We start from the raw sequence: 19,162 nt of genomic DNA, 5'->3' as shown, positions 1-19,162 counted from the left end.
CAAAGTGGTCAATAGTTTGTTATTTACAGTATGTCAAAATCTAAGGAGCATCTTTTCAACTTCTATGGGGTCTATTCATCATCACTTAATTTCTACAAAAGCAGGTGAAAATTAACATTATTCATTATAAAGGTAATTCAGGAGATATCACAGATATCTCCTGCTCACCTCTCAGCACTGATTTTCGGAGCTTGACTGTAGGAGCCAGAGCCGTAACTAAACTTTTTGGTCCCCTGTGCCAGAGAGAGCATTGGCGCCCCCTACCCTTTTTTTGAAACAGGGACATAAGATAGTGCACCCGAAAAAGGGCCATGGCCTTATGGGGGAGAGATAGGGGAGGCCAGGAGATGCTGTGGATAAAAGAAGAGGAAGCTACAAGTGAGAAAAATAATAAACAGGAAAATTGACAGCCCCAAACAGCGCCCCCTGCCCTGCGGTGCCCTGTGCCATGGCAAAGGTCGCACTACCCTAGTTACGGCCCTGGTGGAAGCACCGCCATCTTCAGATGGTATTTGCTCCTGCACCCCAGCTCCTTCCTGGGTTGCGAAGAGGGATCCTTTTGGATTTCTCCAACCCTGTCCAGCTCCTTCCATTGGACACCGGGACTTTGTGCGCCTGCGTAAAACCCAGTCCACGCAGGCACACTAGCACTGCCAAATCAGACTTGGCAGTGCCAACTTTTACTGCTACAGAAGTAGAAGTGAAGGGGATCACGATGATATCTGAAAACATCTGTCTACCACATGTACCCACCGCTGCTGCTACTTGCTATGAGTTGGATACTTAATTATCAGGGGCCAGATAATTAATATAATGAATGGACCTGCAAGTCTTAACTACAGCAATATGTTTGTTCCATTCATTTTTTACTTATATCACTACATGATGATTGAATACAACACCTGGGAGACTACTCCATTGATCACCGTTTTTTGTATAAAGGGTATTCTATAGGTTACAGTCAAACGAGCATTATAGCACTGTTAACCCCTCAGATTTTTTTATTTTCTGTTATTTAATTAAAGTATGTTTAAAGATCAAGTTGAGGTGTTACCACTGACTTATAAAGTGTTAGGATTCAGAACTACAGCTCTTGTTGCAGACATTAGAGGTTAATTTGCAGAATATTAAACCAAGAAGTGGAGATTTTATCTGTAAAGACTGGTTACCATAGACTCTTGTATACTGATCTCTATCCAAACACCTTTCTCATGACTGACCTGCTGGTGCATCTGATTCAGTTTTCCACCCTCCATTTATTTGACCCAGATTGCTTAACGTACTGTGGGCCTGATTCAGAGCCGGACGCTATTTGCGTTCGCTCGTTCAGAAAAAGGGGCCGGATATTTAAATTGAGCGCTCGCTCTTTGCGGTCTGTTGACGCCTCTATGTCTGAGCGAGCCCCCTGGCCGCTCGCATCCTACGTCATCTCCACTATTTATTTGATTAATCGAGTACATCGAAAGGCGTCTGAACTGCTCGCAGTGCTTGTGGTAGGATTTTCCTACCGCAATCATGCGAACAGTTCGGGCTAAGAAACAACCAAGTGACGTGGTCGATGACGCTGCTTTGTTAATTATGCACACCCTTAAAACGCCCGTTTTTACTTACTGACATTCTGGCAGCCCCCTCCGGGACGGGGCTGGCAGATCGGTGCGGCAGGGGGTGTGGGCAATGCGGCCCCACCCCTGCTTTTTAATGCTGATATTACCGACATAATAAAGCAGGGGGCGGGATTACGATGACACAATTTTGTGCAAATTGCTTCATCGCACCCCTGGACCGCCCACTTGCGGGGCCAGCGGTCACACGATTCTCGGGAGGATCCTGGCAGTCTCGGGAGAGTAGGCGATTAAATGCAAGTGTCCAGACTCTAGTGACTAGTCCATTACTCTATTCTCTCAAAATCACAATAAATGTATTTTACTTTTTCTGACCTCGATGCAAATAATTATAGACCACAAGTTACTTGGAAATATTAAACTGGAAATATTAAACTAAACAGGACCCAGGACTAATCCTTCAGGTTCTATCCAGTTACAAGAACTTAATCTCAGTTTTTTTTACCATTGTCTACGCCTCTCTGGAGAGAATTAATATATATATATATATATATATAATCCAGATTTTCAGCAATTGATACTGACACTGACTGTGTGTTATCATGAAGACCCCTGATTGGCTATATTGGTTTCTAATTTCCCATTGGGTTATGCCAAATCAAGACAGGCACGATAGTACAGGTAAGTGCAGATAAGGATGAAGACAACACTTTTGTTTATACTGTATATACTGTAATTCTAAGGGGACATTTATTTTAATAGGGGATATTTTTAGTATTTAAAGGGAGCAATAATTTATATTATTTTATTTATGGAAGCAAGTTTTTTTTTTTTCTTAACACATAAGACCTCAAAATAAAAACAACATTATTGAAATTATTATGGGGGCATTACTGCCCTGGTACCCAAAGCCCAACGGATATCAGGAAGAGCCCAATGCTATTCCTCATGGGGCCAGTTATATCTAGGAAAGTTGGACCACTCCTGATGCTAAATAGCCTGGCCCGATTGGATGAAGGAAGAGGGGAGGGCATAGGTTTTTTTCTTCAGTAGTACAGCCCAGATAGCTGAATTACAGCTATCTCGATGCCAGAGGCCCCTCTCACGTTTGGCAATCTCCTTTGATGTGTTTTAACCAACGTTTAATTTCAATGCTTATTACATCTGGTGACATGTACTGGGATGTTGACTTGCAGAGACGCGTGTTTTAAAATGGCAGCCATCTGCATAGACCAGAATGGGATCGTCAGAGCCGTAACTAGACTTTTTGGTGTCCTGTGCCAGAGAGTGCCCCCCCATTTTTAAAATAGGGACATAAGATAGTGCACCTGAAAAAGGGTCATGGCTTCATGGGGAAGGGCCAGGGAAGAGATAGGGGAGGCCAGGAGATGCTGGGGATAAAAGAAGAGGAAGCTACAAGTGAGAATGATAATAAACAGGAAAATTAACAGGCCCAAACAGCGCCCCCTTCCCTGCGGTGCCCTGTGCCATGGCACAGGTCGCAGTACCCTAGTTACGACCCTGGGGATCGTACATCACTTCTCCAGATCTCTTGTGCATGCAGAAAAATCTGGAGGAGCGACGGATGATCCCATGGGAGCCCGCAGCGGACGATATCATGCCCACACACGGAACGATATAGCTGCGGTATCGTTCCAATCCATCGGATCGACTGCTATATCGCTCCGTGTGTGAGGGCCTTTAAAATGTCATTACCACTGACCCACGCCACGCTGACTTATTAGTTAGTTACTTAGTCAAATATATCAACTAGATATCAACTAGATTTGTTTGACATGATCTCCCGGCAGCGAAACCATGCAGTGTTGGATCTTGTAATTTATTTGAATTAAATAGTCAACAATTCTTTCTTTGTAGTGGATGAGTAATGCCCCTGAGTAATGGAGCTTTCAACATATACATCACCTTCAGTTTTTAGTCTTACTATTCCTCCCTTTGTTGTTCTCTTTTAACTAATGCATCTAGAACACAGAGCTCAGTACAGACGCATGACGCACAGTAACAAATGCATTCTTTCAGTATTCCCCTCGCCTGTTTTGGATGGGAAGTATTGTTCTTTTTATCCATTTGTAGCCCTTGAATGAATGTTGGTAGGTACTGTTTGCTAAAATATTTGTGGGGCAATCATATGTATTTAGTTTTAAAATGGCTGGTATTGCAATCATGGCCGTGAACGGCCGATATATCGTTTATGCGTTGTCCAGTGTGTACTGACAATATATCTGTGAACAACATATCGCATCGGCTGTGCAGCACAGCCGATAGCCTATATAATTGCAGATCGTTCTGTGTATACAGGCGGTCAGCCGACCACCCCCCCGTACACTTGCTGCAGAGTCTGCCGGTGACAGCTCAACTGGATGGGCACATGTTAATGGTCGCATCGGGACGGTGTTTGGTAAGAGTGTTCGCCAATCGCCAGATAGGACGGTGGATAGTCCGGATCTATTCTTGTGTGTACCCAGCTTTACATTGCAGGCCTGTATAATAAAGCAGCAGTGACTATGTGGCACGGGAACCTGCCACTCTGAAGTTAAAATTAAAAATTAGTGGTCCGGCTTTTCAGAGAACTGAAAACACCCAAACTTCGAGGTTCCAAGTCAAACCGAGTCATGGCTCAGATTACTTTTGAACCAACTAGGGTCTTCTTGTCAAGTTCGTAACTCAGATCTAAAAGCCAAATCTTCTATGTTTTGGATTGTATTTAAGTCCCTCCCTCGTGATTTCAGGTGCTGTGAGGTGGTCAAAACTGAGTGGAAATTAAAGTTATTGATTTTAATAATACTACTGGAAAAATAACAGGTCCAAGTTACATGATTTTAGCTGTTTTTATAAATTTTTAAAGAAATCCTAAAACCGAAACCGAAAAAAAACACTTGAGGGTGGTTCTGCAAAACCAAAACACGACTATGACTATGTACCAACACCAAAACACGACTATGACTAACCACTAAAACCAAAATACGGGGATCTGCGTGCGTCTCTACTTAAAATACCATTCTAAGGTAGAAGGAACTGACCTATACTGTGTATCACAGTATTGCACCGTACGGGCCTCATTCCGAGAGAGAATGCCATTCCGGTGCATCTGTGGACACACTGCGCGCTTGGATTTCAGACCTGGACGCTAAGTAGCGTTCGCTCGTAGCTGCCGATGGTTCGCATTGTGCGCATGCGTATGCATTTCACGTGCGCAAACCACTGTGAAAGATCTGGAAGTGTTCACTCACTGACCATAGACAGCCCACCAGAGTGAGTGACAGGAGAAGCCGTTTGTGGGTGTTAACAGGGGCTGGCCACCAGAAACAGGGGCGTGTAGATGTGAACGGAGGCGTGCCTGACCGAAATAACGCCGTTTCAGAGACGTGCATAATTAACAGGCAGCGTCATAGTACATGTCACCTGGTTGTATTTCACACTGAAGTGATCGCAGTGCTTGAGGTAGGGTATAGAGTACCTCAAGCGCTGCATTCGCTTCCGATGGTACCAGATGTACCGATGGTTGCATACACTTTCTGGAGATGACGTGCGCAAGTGGGCATCTTAAGACAGGCTGGTGGGTGTCTGCATACAAAAAAGGGATCACACAGCAAAACATAGTGGGCGTGCTTATGGCTTGCTGTGCGATCGCATGCCATGCTGCCACTTAGCCGAATTTGCATACACTGGGAACGAGCGTACGCATCTAGCCCTGAGTGCAGATCTACTCAGAGTTGGCCAGGAAGTAGCAATGGCACCAGCCTAATCCTTGGTCCAGGAGATCAGACTGAAATCAGACGGAGCTCTGCAAACGCACAACTTTGAATAGGTAATTATTTCATCTCCACGTGCACGTCATGCCCACAGAACACAGATCCTACGTGTGAATGCCCTGCTGCCGCCCAGTTACAAGGGAAGAAGCAGCTGAGATGGGTACGACCCATAGTTGCATATGCATTCTCCGATGCGCAGCTGCTACACATCACAATACCTATCCACAAAGCGGACTTAGGGCCTGATTCAGAGGCTCTCGTTGTTTGCGGAGGTGGAGGCGGTGCATGCGCAGTGGGGGAACATTGACCCGCTTGCGAGCGCTGTGTGCTCGCGAGCTGGTCTGAATCAGGCTCTTAGGCCCTATGCCTCTGACCATTTCATTGTTTGAAAGCACCTATGCAGAGGATCTCAAAAACATGTACACTAACAAACTTAGGGCCTGATTCAGACCCGCTCGTGAGCACTGAGCGCTCGCAAGCGGGTCTCGCTACAAAGGGGGCGTGCTGTCGATGTTGAGTGACAGGACGCCCCCATTGGTGGGCGGGCCGGGGCGTGGCTGCCCAGACAGAGGCATTCCCATGGGAACGCCTACCGTCTAGGGCCGGCCCCACTGACATCACAAGTGATGTCAGTGGGTGGACTTCTTGCTCTGTAAGAGCAAGAAGTCCACTGGGACTTGCGGCAACGAGACCCTACCACAAGGGTCTCGTCGCAAGTCCGATGGTCGCGATGGTCTTGACCATCGCGACCATCATCCTGGCAGCTCGCACTAGCTGTGGGTGGTCACCCACAGCTATGCGAGCGGTCAGGAGGCCGCTCTAAAAATACAATAGGCAGGCACTGATTCAGAGCGAGCTCTCTGAAAGAGCGTCCGGCTCTGAATCAGGCCCTTAATCCATTCCACTTTATACTGCACATTTTCATTACACTGCACAGAGACAGCACATAATTCAGGCTTCACAATACTTCATGGCACAATCAGGGGAAATGCTCAGAATTACCAGATGGTGTATGACAGCATTGACGTATTTACAATGGGTGCAGAGTGTGTGGTGCACACAGGACCCCACAGTCAGGGCCGGCCCGCCCGTTACGCGGACTACGCAATTGCGTAGTGCGCTAGCTGGCAGAGGGCGCCATGAAGCCGCCGGCCGCAATTCAGTTCCCGGTGCGGCCACACATACTGACTGCCGGTCGGGAATAAGTTTGCTGATGCTGACCGGGAGAACATTGGCTGCCTGGTAACTCTGCAGCACCGCCTCCTCTGGCTGCGCAACGTGGCGTGATGACGTCACACCAGCACAGCACCCCCGCCCACTCACTTGCCTGCTTAATTGTGCATTTCACAAATGATGGAGGAGCTACACACAAACGCTCCAGCCTCATCGTAGAACGCCCACATGGTGAGCAGTGAATACCACCTGTCAGACTGCCTGTCACTGGCCTAGAGCCTGGAGCAGCCTTGGGGGAGGTAGGAGAGAGATGGGTTGGTGGGGTGCATTATAGTTTTAGTTTGATTACTTAATTCAGTGTTTTAATGAAAGGATAATGTGTAGTAATATATATATATATATATATATATATATTATATATACAGTCAGGTGCATAAATATTGGGACATTGACAGAATTTTCATATTTTGGCCTCTATTCACCACCACAATGGCTTTGAAATGAAACAAACAAGATGTGCTTTAACTGCAGACTTTCAGATTTAATTTGAGGGTAATTACATCCAAATCAGGTGAACGGTGTAGGAATTACAATGGTTTCTATATGTGCCTCCCACTTTTTAAGGGGCCAAAAGTAATGGGACTATCAACTCAAAAGCTATTTCATGGACAGGTGTGGGCTATTCCCTCATTATTTCATTATCAATTAAGCAGGTAAAAGGTCTGGAGTTGATTCTAGGTGTGATATTTGCATTTGGAATCAGTTGCTGTCGACTCTCAATATGAGATCCAAAGAGCTGTCACTATCAGTGAAGCAAGCCATCATTAGGCTGAAAAATCAAAACAAACCCATCAGAGAGATAGCAAAAACATTAGGTGTGGCCAAATCAACTGTTTGGAACATTCTTAAAAAGAAAGAATGCACCGGAGAGCTCAGCAACACCAAAAGACTCGGAAGACCACGGAAAACAACTGTGGTGGATGACAGAAGAATTATTTCCCTGGTGAAGAAAAACCCCTTCACAACAGTTGGCCAAATCAAGAACACTCTCCAGGAATTAGGTGTATATGTGTCAAAGTCAACAATCAAGAGAAGACTTCACAAGAGTGAATATAGAGGGTTCACCACAAGATGTAAACCATTGGTGAGCCTCAAACACAGGAAGACCAGATTAGAGTTTGCCAAACAACATCTAAAAAAACGATTACAGTTCTGGAACAACATCCTATGGACAGATGAGACAAAGATCAACTTGTACCAGAGTGATGGGAAGAGAAGAGTATGGAGAAGGAAAGGAACTGCGCATGATCCAAAACATACCACCTAATCAGTGAAGCATGGTTGTGGTATTGTCATGGCGTGGGCATGTATGGCTGCCAATGAAACTGGTTCCCTTGTATTTATTGATGATGTGACTGCTGACAAAAGCAGCAGAATGAATTCTGAAGTGTTTCGGGCAATATTATATGCTCATAATCAGTCAAATGCTTCAGAACTCATTGGACGGCGCTTCACAGTGCAGATGGACAATGACCCGAAGCATACTGCAAAAGCAACTAAAGAGTTTTTTAAGGCTAAAAAGTGGAATGTTATGCAATGGCCAAGTCAATCCCCTGACCTGAATCTGATTGAGCATGCATTTCACTTGATGAAGACAAAACTGAAGGGAAAATGCCCCAAGAACAAGCAGGAATTGAAGACATTTGCAGTAGAGGCCTGGCAGAGCATCACCAGGGATGAAACCCAGCGTCTGGTGATGTCTATGCGTTCCAGACTTCAGGCTGTAATTGCCTGCAAAGGATTTGCAACAAAGTATTAAAAAGTGAAAGTTAGATTTAGGATTGTTTAGTTTGTCCCATTACTTTAGGCCCCTTAAAAAGTGGGAGGCACATATAGAAACCGTTGTAATTCCTACACCGTTCACATGATTTGGATGTAATTACCCTCAAATTAAATCTGAAAGTCTGCAGTTAAAGCATATCTTGTTTGTTTCATTTCAAAGCCATTGTGGTGGTGAATAGAGGGCAAAATATGAAAATTCTGTCAATGTCCCAATATTTATGCACCTGACTGTATATATATATATATATACACACACAACACTCCCAACAGCTTTTTTCCCCCCAATAAACATGTTAATGTCCGGTCTTTTAAATATATACTGTGTGTGTGTGTCTCTCTCTTTCTCTTCTATATACACATGTTTAGTGGAAATCAAACTATTGGTGTATGCGTATGTATGTATGTATAATAGCTATGGACTGATACACTTGATGCTGTGTTCACCCACCAGGAGTTAGAGGACTGCACGGCACTACAGGACTTTGAAGCATATAAAAAACTTTATTTCCAAGTCCTGTAGTGCCGTGCAGTGCTCTAACCTCTGGTGGATGAACACACCATCAAGTGTATCAGTCCAACAACACCATATATATGTTTTGAAAGTGGATAATGTTTGTTGATATCTTGCTGTTTTTTGTTAGTTATTATTATTATTAAAGTGGAGATATTGCTTTGTATTTCTATCGTAGAAATACTTAACTTCAAATAGAGGTTTTCCATGAGGTCAGTTTATATATTATCAACTATTTATATAGTGCATGCATATTCCACAGCGTGTTTACAGAGAATATTTGGCCATTCGCATCAGTACCTTCCCCAGTGGAGCCTTACCACATGCACACACTAGGACCAAACAGCACTTTTCGCACTGCGGTCACGACTTTAGTCGGGTTTAGCCGCTTTGTGCGGCTAAACCCGATGCTTTTGGGTGTCTCTGGGGGGAGCCCATGATCTCCGGGAGTGCTGAGCACATCCCCAGAGTGAAGAAACGGTGGTTTGAGGAAAGGCCATGCCCCCTTTGCGGACAGCTCGCACTGTGTCCCGAGTTCAAATGATTAAATGTATGGCTCGTAGATGCAGCTTTTCCCACGAGACCACGCCCCTTTCCTTTTTTCAGGCTCATGTCTTCTGTACGCCCGTAGTCCACCATGGGGCGCCAAAATCTATCTTCGCTTACCAAAAGAATAAGGCTCGGGCCGGCCCTGCCCACAGTGCACACCCTGCTCCCAGAGTATGCCTAACTGGTGGCAGCAAGTGGGTCACCCATCCCCATTGGCGCCATCTAACCAATGACAACTTCGGAAAGATGGCACCGGACAGTTAAAGCAAAGACACTGGGACTGTGCCAGAACCTTTGCTATGTAGTGCGCATGCACCATCTTCCCAAATATCACTGTTCCCAGTCGCAGAGTAGCACAAGATACGGTGGGAGGAAGGAAAGCGCTGTTCAGAGGAGGGGGCCTGCTGCACACGGGCTCTCTCGGGAGTTAATACACCCCTGTACAGCAGTCCCGGAAAGAGAGTAAACAGCACTGTATTATACATCTACAGCTTAGTTACAATACAAGATCCTTACTATAGCCCTGTGTACGAATATGCATGCCTCCCAATTGTCTTGATTCAGACAGGGTATTACTAATGGAGTAAGACGGTTGGCAGGTACAGTACGTAATGCCATTTACTGATGCTGTGCAAGCAGGAGCTTCGTGCACTTCCCATAGTGTGTGCTGTATTCAAGGAATGCTTTTAGGGGTCTTATGGAAGGGGTTCACAGCAAAGGCGTGTGCACAGGGTGGACACCCAGGGCTGATCTACAGCCTCAATCCTTCCCTGCCCCCATACACTGTACATGATCATGTCCTATCTCATTGCCACACTGTCGTAAAGAGTTTGTCCTGACTCCTCCACCTTCCTATTAACACTGTGAATTCCGTTAAATACAATTTTCTTACCACCAACATGTGACAAACACATATATATATATATATATACACACACACACACATACAGTTACGCCCATAAATATTTAAAAACTAAAACAATTTTTCTTATTTTAGCTGTTTCCCGAAACATATTCAAGTTAAAGTTATATATCGAATATGTTTTTAAAGTGCAGATTATCAGATGTAATTTGAGGGTAGTCACATCCAAATTGAAGGAAGGGTTTAGGAATTACAGCTGTTTAGTACGTAGCCACCGCTTTTACAAAGGGCCAAAAGTATTTGAACAATTGACTCAAAAGCTGTTTAATGGACAGGCATGGGTAATTTATTTATTCATTTCTTTATCAATTAAACAGGATCTGGTTGTTGATTCCAAATGTGGTATTTGCACTTGGAAGCTGTTGCTGTGAACCCATAACATGTGGTCACCGGAACTCTCAGTGCAAGTGACACAGGTCATCCTTAGGCTGCAAAAAAGTCAAAGTAAAACATCAGAGAGTTAGCAGGAACCTTAGGAGCGGCCGAATCAATAGTTTGGTATATTCTGAGAAAAAAATAACGCATTGGAGAGCTTGCCAACACAAAGAGGCCCCGACGTCCATGAAAGACAACAGTGGTGAATGATCGCAGGATTCTTTCCATGGTAAAGAAAACCCCTTCACAACATCCCAGTAAGTGAAGAACTCTCTCCAGGACATAGGCATATCATTATCCAAGTCTATCATAAAGAGAAGACTTCACAAGAGCAAATTCAGAGGGTTCACCACAAGGTGCAAACCATTCATAAGCCTCAAGAATAGAAAGGCCAGATTAGACTTTGTCAAAAACATCTTGAAAAGCCAGCCCAGTTCTGGAACAGCATTATTTGGACAGACAAAACTAAGATCTACCTGTAAAAGAGTGATGGTAAGAAAAAAGTATGGAGTAGGGTTAAATGGCTCATGATCCGAGGCATACCACATCATCTGTAAAACACGGTGGAGGCAGTGTGATGGCACGGGCAGGTATGGCTTCCAATGGTATTGGCTCACTAGTGTTTATTAAAGATGAGATAAAAGACAGAAGCAGACGGGTGGATTCTGATGTGTACAGGGATATACTGTATGCTCAGATTCAGACATGACCCAAAACTTAAAGTACTACCCACTGGCGGGGATGCCCATGCTTATATTACTGGCACCGGAATACCGATGCCGGTCAGAATCCCGGCAACAGTAGCGGAGTTAGGGGGGAGGGTTAGGCACTAAGGGGGTAGGGATAGGTTTAGGGTGTGGGGAGGAGTAGGTTAGGTTCAGGCACTGGGGGGGAGGTTATGGTTAGGCACCAAAGAGGGAGGGTTAGGGTAGGGAGAGGGGGAGGTTTAGCCTACTGACCAACAAGTGTCGGTATGTTAACCCTGTTGGGATTCTGACCACCGAGATCCAGACTGTCTGTATTTCATACAATCCCACGAAAGCAACCCAGGAGTTTTTTAAGGCACAAAAGTGGAATATTCGGCAATGAACAATTCATCTCAACCCGACTGAGCATGCATTTCACTTGCTGAAGACAAACCTAAAGGCAGAAAGATCCATGAACAAACAAAAACTGAAAACAACTACAGTAAAGGTCTGACAAAGTGTAACAAGGAAGGAAACCCAGCATTTGGTGCTGTCCATGGGTTCCAGACTTCAGGCAGTCATTGCCTGCAAAGGATTCTTGACAAAGTATTAAAATATAACATTTTATTTATGATTATATAAATTTGTCCAAATACATTTGAGCCCCTGTAAATAGGGGACTGTGTATTAACATGGTTACTATTCCTAAACGTTTCGTATTTTTGTTCAACCCCTTGAATTAAAGCTGAAAGCTGAACTTCAATCGCATATATATATATATATAAGCTGTCCCTACTGCACTTGTATCATAAAATAAAATATCAGTTCCGCTTTTCTATAATGTTGTTGTTGCATTAATCTTTTTTTAATTATATTTAATATCTATCAATTATGATTCATTCTAAATATCCCATCATGTGCACAACATGACAATACACACAGCATCATTTGTGCTTTATGCCTCAAACTACCAACACGTTCTTGCTTTATTAATAGCATATTGCCAGTCTCGTGTTCATCTACATATGGTGCCCTAATTAGCATTGCCTGGGTCAGCTAATGAACTATTACAATTATTCCTGTAACTGTGTCTGTTGATGTCTGATTTCAGATTACATGGACAAGATTATCATCTGGCCCCCTTTAAGTATGAAGCCCGTTGTGTCCTCGATAGAGGAAGTTCCATCTGCTTGTGTTTGGCTCAGGGAGGCTGCATTAAATGTGGCCATTCTAAGCTGCACAGTCTGTAAATCATTGACATTGCTAAGCAGTTTATTACTTGTTGTCTTGCTTGTTATCGTTTTATGATTCCTAGCTATCTTTCAAAGACATAGAGTAGCACAATGGATTTTAAAAGTAGCATTTAAAAGGGAAAATCTGTAGACAGTAGGAGAGAAATGTACTGAACAGCGATTTGTCAAAATTGCAGATTTTCTGCGAATTTTAACGCAGACTTTAAAGTGCAATTTTTTTAAACGCAAAATCAGCTTTGCCTCGTCCTTAAAAATAATTTGTCACTTGAAAACCTGCAGAAAAAAATCCCCAAAAATCAGCGATTTTGATAAATTTGATCTTCATTATATTTGTCATCCCCCCAAAAATGTTTTTTTTTTTATCTTTTATGCTAAACTTAAATAAAAACACAAAGGACCTTATTCAGAGTCGGTCGCGAGCGCTGAGCGCTCGCAACCGACTCGATGTTGGTCCACAGGGCATGCGCACGACGGAGACTGCTCCGTCATGCGCATGCGTGAGACCCCGCTAACGATGGATCACCCGTCGTTAGCGGGTTCGAAGCAGACGGAGCGAGCTGTCGATGTTGATTGACAGCTCGCTCCATTTGCTGGGCGGGCAGGGGGCGTGCCCGGCCAAACAGAGGCGTTCCTTTCGGAACGCTTGCCGTTTTGTGGGCGTCCCCACTGACATCATCAGTGATGTCAGTGGGGAGCTTCCTGCTCAAACAGAGCAGGAAGCTCTCTGGGGCTTAAGGTTGACGAGACCCTACCCTAGGGTCTCGTCGTAAGCCCCAATGGTCGCGATGGTCTTGACCATCGCGACCATCTCCCTTAGCGGTCGTTAGAGCTGTGGGTGTTAACCCACAGCCTAACGACCGACATGGAGGTGGCCGTTCAGGATGCAAGCGGCCGCCTTGTTTCTGAGCATCCGCTTGCATCCTACGACCGCCTCTGAATGAGGCCCAAAAATCTTAATATATTAATATAAGTGTGGCCTGATATTTAATCATCTAGAAAGCAGTGCCACCCAGTTGCCACATGAGCATAAACTTGGCAAAACACAGGGTATCCTTTATAAGGCATAACATTTTGAGACATATTTAAGCCACGGGAGTAACCTGCTGTTCTAGTTTTACCGAACAAGAGTTTACGCAACATATATTATCTTTACACCACAGAATAATGTTTATTTGCATTTTTGATACATAGAAATATCTCTTGCTCAGTAATCTAGTATAAATGAGAGATCTACTAAAAATAAATCAACAAACATAACAAAATAAACAAAAAACGTGTTCCAGCCTGGTAATAGGTTTGTTTGATATTTAACAGTCAGAATAGGGTTTGGCACAGAATAAAACCACAACTGTTGCACAATTTTAGTCCTTCTTCAAATCAAAGGTGGTTAAACAGCTTGAGGTTTCTCGATCTAGCTGTAACATCCTGCCAAGCGACAAGTTGGGTCAATAAGGTGTGTTTGACAAGGGTTTGAGCACATTAATGTTTTATTGTATTTTCAAGTACTGCTGATTTGGGATGTCATCAGTATTGAAGTAGGCAGGGTTTATAAGACTTTGCAGCCAATCAGATCATGAGAATGCTCTCAGAGTAAAATACCAGGAGATGAGAGTTCCGTGCCGGTGGGAGACAGTGATCGGTCTACTATGTGATGGTGTAAGCGATGGCAGGGCTGCATGTGACAGGGGCAGAATCATAATGTGAGGAGGAGAATGCATACAAGCTGAGAGTTACATAGTGAACGGAATAGGGTTCCCCAACAGCACACAGTAGTGATATGAGGCGCCCATCAAACTTGCAGGAATCCCATGGTATGAAATGCATCCAAATGGTCTTTGTGTGGTTGGCATCAAAACCAAAATCACATGAATAGGCTTCTAAATCATTATTTATAAGAAAAAGCTATACTGAGTTTTTAGGTCTTACCTGTCCAAGTGAAAAGCAGCAATCTCGGAATTGTGACGCTCATAGTCTGAAAAGTAGAAGAAATCGGGAGGTGTTTCTTGTTCCCTTGTTTGCCTAGAAAAGCAAAAGAAAATATGACTTTAATATGTGCATAGTCATTAAAAGTGTGTCTTGTCCATATAGACAGAGGTCTGTTTGTGTGGGCTGAACCAGCCAGCTCACTAAGGGGTGTATTCATTATCACTCAATTCCTACAAAAGCAGGTAGAAATTAAGCTTTAGGGCCATTCATCATAAAGGTAACATTACCTTTCTCTCCCAATGCGGCCCGCAGTCCCCATACGCTAGTACAGGGCCCTAAATTCATCACGCTCTGAAAATACAATATTTGCGGAGCTTGAATGCGGGAGCATTCGCCATCTTCAGATGGTGTTTGCTCCTGCAACCCGTTCCTTCCCTTTGGGAAGGAGACCCAGGTTGCGAAGAGGGATCCTTTTGTATCCCTCCTCCTCTGACTCATTTAATCTGACGCTGGGAAGCTGTGCGCCTGCGTGTACTGCCGAGTCAGACTGGGCAGTGCTAAGTTTCACTGCTCCGAGCAGTGAAAACATTTGGGGAGACAGCTGATTTTTGGATCAGCTGTCTCCACACTGGAGCAAAGATGAATTGCCCGAGGCTCACTGCAAGTAGCAATGTTAATTATCATGGTCCGTCCGGACCCTGATAATTAAGATGATGAGTAGACCCCCTAGTACTAGTTATATCAATGACGTACTGTACAAAACTCATGGCTGCCCTATGTTCATGATATTGGGTTCATCATGATATTGAGTTTAAGGAATCTATGTTTTCTAGCTCCATAACTAAACATGGAAAACATCACACATTATCAAGCAAGCAGGTGATTATAAAACAATATGTTGAGGTGAATAAAAACTAAAATCAAAAAATCAACCATGTAAATTCTCTAATCTATTTCATGCTTCCTTTTAGGTCCCAAATAAAATACAGTATTTATAGAAGCTTATTATCATGTATTCTGTCAATTTGGGTGATTCTGACTTATTGTAAAATATACAGTGTGCATAGTCGGGGATTGGAGAGTTAGGAGGAGAGGTACTGTATAAAGCACACATTAGAGGATGCACCAACACTGTTGGCCACACTTGTTTTTGGTTGTGGTAGGATGCTACAAGCAACTGAGCCGCTAATAACCCTTTTACACCTAAGTCCCGAGTCTGACCTGGGATTTGGAGCATGGTTCCAAACTGGGTCAGACCCCTTTCACACTATGGCGCCGACCCAGGTTATTCCCAGGTTGGCGCCATTCAAACTGCACCCGTGTACAGTGGAACTCTTCTGCCAGCGCTTGGAGATGACATCATCTCCAACTCCAAGCACCAGGAAATCTGGATCTCCCAATGCTGAAAACGGGACCTGGGTCAGACAACCCAGGTTACCCGTTTACAATGCAGGGTTACACAGGTCATTCCCATGTTAAACCCTGCAAGCTACCCGGGTTGGATTGCATGGTCACTCGACCCGAGAATCTAACCTGGCCCCTTTTACACCGGGCAGCAACCCAGGTTAACCTGGCAATAACCCGGGTTTTAGCTGCGGTTTAAAATGGTTATTACTTGTGTTGTCCATCCCACGTCCTCAAGAATCCTCCCATCTTTACTTGCATCTGTCGGACAAGCTCCCATTCCCCTAGCATCACCTACTGTCTCCCCAGTCTCTCTGGACCCTTTCCTAAATGACTGCATCCTCCCATGGGATCCTATAACATGACACTCTCCCCTATTTAAACTAAAAAAAAGATAGACACCAAATTACACTGTAACAAAAGCAAACAGGAATAATAAACACAAGTTTTCCAAACAATAAACACCAAAAGCTGGAAACCTTACATATAGGGGGAGATGCACTAAGAGATAAAGTGGAGAGTGATAGAGTACCAACCAATCAGTTCCAGTCATGTTACAGGCGGTGTTGAAAAATGACAGTTAGGAGCTGATTGGTTGGTACTTTATCACTCTCCTCTTTATCACTCTCCATGGCTTAGTGCAGTGGTTCTCAAACTCGGTCCTCAGGACCCCTCACAGGTCACATTTTCCAGGTCACCCAGCAGGTGCACAGGCGTAGTCATTACTCACTGACACATTTTAAAAGATCCACAGGTGGAGCTAATGATTTCATTTGTGATTATGTGAGGAGACCTGGAAAACATCCACTGTTTGGAGTCCTGAGGACTGAACTTGAGAACCTGTGGCTTTTCTGCATCTTATTTATACAATACAAATTATTTATGCAGAAACTGAAAGTGGAGAGTGTGAATTGCATCAATTATACAGTAAAAGAGGAAACAAGAAAATATAGACATTTTCATTTACCCAATAAAAATCTTTCAAATCTGTTACCAATTACCAACTCTACATTCTGGGCCTGATTCAGAGCCGCTCGTAAGCGGCCGCTCGCTCGCACCGAGCGATGTTCGCACATCTGCGCATGCGTATGGGTTGTAACACGCATGCACGAACCAGTCAGTGCGGTCGGAAATCGTGTGCTCGCAAAATAGCGAATGCCTGCTAATTTGAGTGACAGAATGAGGCGTTTGTGGGTGGTAACAGGGGAAGGTGCTTGAAAACGGGGAGTGGAGATCCGAACGCAGGCGTGCCAAAAGGTCAAAACGGGCGTTGTAAGGGTGTGCATAATTAAAAAAGCAGCGTCATCGACCACGTCACTTGGTTGTCTCTTAGTCTGAACTGCTCGCATGATTGCGGTAGGAAAATCTTACCACAAGAATAGCGAGCAGTTCATACGCCGTTCGATATACTCGATTAATCAAATAAATAGCGGAGATGACGTATGATGCGAGCGGCCAGGGGGCGTTTTTTTCAAAATAGCGAGCGCATGTTTTGTTTGCTCGTTCAGCCATAGAGGCGTCAACAGACCGCAAAGAGTGAACGGTCAATTTAAATAGCCAGCCCCTTTTTCTGAACGAGCGAGCGCAAATAGCGTTCCGGCTCTGAATCAGACCCTCTGCCCCATTCTTAGAACATAATATAATGCAAACTTTGCAATGTGTTTTGAATGACCTAAAGTCCTTCCACAGCCCTATGTAAACCCTAACAAGTAGCCTAGTGTTTTGCCTAAAAGTAATCTGTTATTATGTAATTAAATAGTAGGAATTAACCAAAGGTTTCTACCCTTTCATTGTGAAAACTGATTTGAAATTAAGCAATTATATGTCACAGGTGCTTTAAATAATGACAGGTTGTGTTACTAATTATTATGGTAAAGCCAACAAACAAACAAAAAAGCCAAATCAATGCAGTGAATCTTTGTTAAAGCGAATGTCCTGTAAGAAAAGCTCATGTTTGATTTTGACATTTTAGTCAGATGCAAAAGCTATAATTGTACCTCACATGACTACTCCATAACTGACATATGGTGCAAACATTAAATCACCTCAGGAACAGCACAAATCTCGCCCGTCTATTAGCTGCCTGCAGCTCTGGGCACTCATAGGATATACATCATTAACTGTGGATCTAAAAACTTTCCTCCCTAGTTTATAATCCTGCATTTTTCTGCTTGTTTGTGTAAATTTTCCTAAAACATCAAAATAATAACTTTTAAAAGTGATGGCTCCGGTGTATTTAATGCTGGTATCTCACCAAGTTTGGAGAATGACTTCAAACGTCTTGTTATTATTTTAGATGCAAATACAGTAGGATAACTGGTCCAAATAGAATGATGATACAAGTGCATCAGAAATGTAGCGGTCTACAGCGGATGAAAAGCCACCTGGGAGCTCTGTGTGAAAGCGGTAGTGAGCGTCTCTATGCTGGCTTTGGGCATCTCTGTACTGGCTTTGGGCATCTGTGTACTGGCTTTGGGCATCTCTGTACTGGCTTTGGGCATCTCTGCTGGCTTTGGGCATCTGTGTACTGGCTTTGGGCATCTGTGTACTGGCTTTGGGCATCTCTGTACTGGCTTTGCGATTGCAATCATTAGCATATGTTCGCAGCAGAAATATAACTATGTTTTATAGTTGGATTGCTATATGCCCTGTTTTGCAGACTATGGTACCTTATAAATAATAACAAATAATAATAATAATAATAACCAATGGGAACCACAAAAAGTGGCCATTTCAAAGTATTTATAATGAACACAATATACAGAATGCACAGTTAGTTCCAAGTAAGCAGGACCAGTGCTGTACTGACTATTACATAGTGAGAAATCATGCAGTGATGTGTGGTGACGTCATTGTACAGCACTTATTCCATCTTATACACTATGCAAGCCTATAAGTCTATACTGTAGCATATAGTAGACAGGAAAGGTAAATGGTTACTAAAATCCTGCATGGGGGTCTGTGGGATACAGGGGTATATGTACTAAGCCATGGAGAGAGATAAAGTGGATGGAGATAAAGTACCAATCAATCAGCTCCTAACTGTCACTTTACAGGCTGTTTGAAAAATGGCAGGAGCTGAATGGTTGGTACTTAATCTCTATCCACTTTATCTCTCTCCAAGGCTTAGTACATAGACCCCACAGTTCTCCTTCCACTAAACACCATTATTTTATGACTAACCCA

General features: G+C 43.8%; 1 protein-coding gene and 1 long non-coding RNA gene across 2 annotated transcripts in view; one reads left to right on the top strand and one right to left on the bottom strand.

Moving 5' to 3' along the window:
- Positions 1–19,162, bottom strand: part of FAM20C (FAM20C golgi associated secretory pathway kinase) — a 196,769-nt gene that overhangs the window by 58,641 nt on the left and 118,966 nt on the right. Inside the window, exon 4 of the mRNA XM_088451973.1 lies at positions 14,573–14,665. Within this exon, the coding sequence (XP_088308099.1) occupies positions 14,573–14,665 (93 nt within the window). The remainder of the gene's footprint in view (positions 1–14,572; positions 14,666–19,162) is intronic.
- LOC148538994 (uncharacterized) overlaps positions 1–19,162 on the top strand; it is a 204,890-nt gene that overhangs the window by 133,478 nt on the left and 52,250 nt on the right. The gene's annotated exons all lie outside the window — the stretch shown is intronic.

Source organism: Taudactylus pleione, unplaced genomic scaffold (assembly GCF_031769625.1).
Source record: "Taudactylus pleione unplaced genomic scaffold, aTauple2 ptg000032l, whole genome shotgun sequence".
In the NCBI taxonomy this organism is placed as follows: Eukaryota; Metazoa; Chordata; class Amphibia; order Anura; family Myobatrachidae; genus Taudactylus; species Taudactylus pleione.
This window is presented reverse-complemented; position numbering and strand designations above follow the sequence as displayed.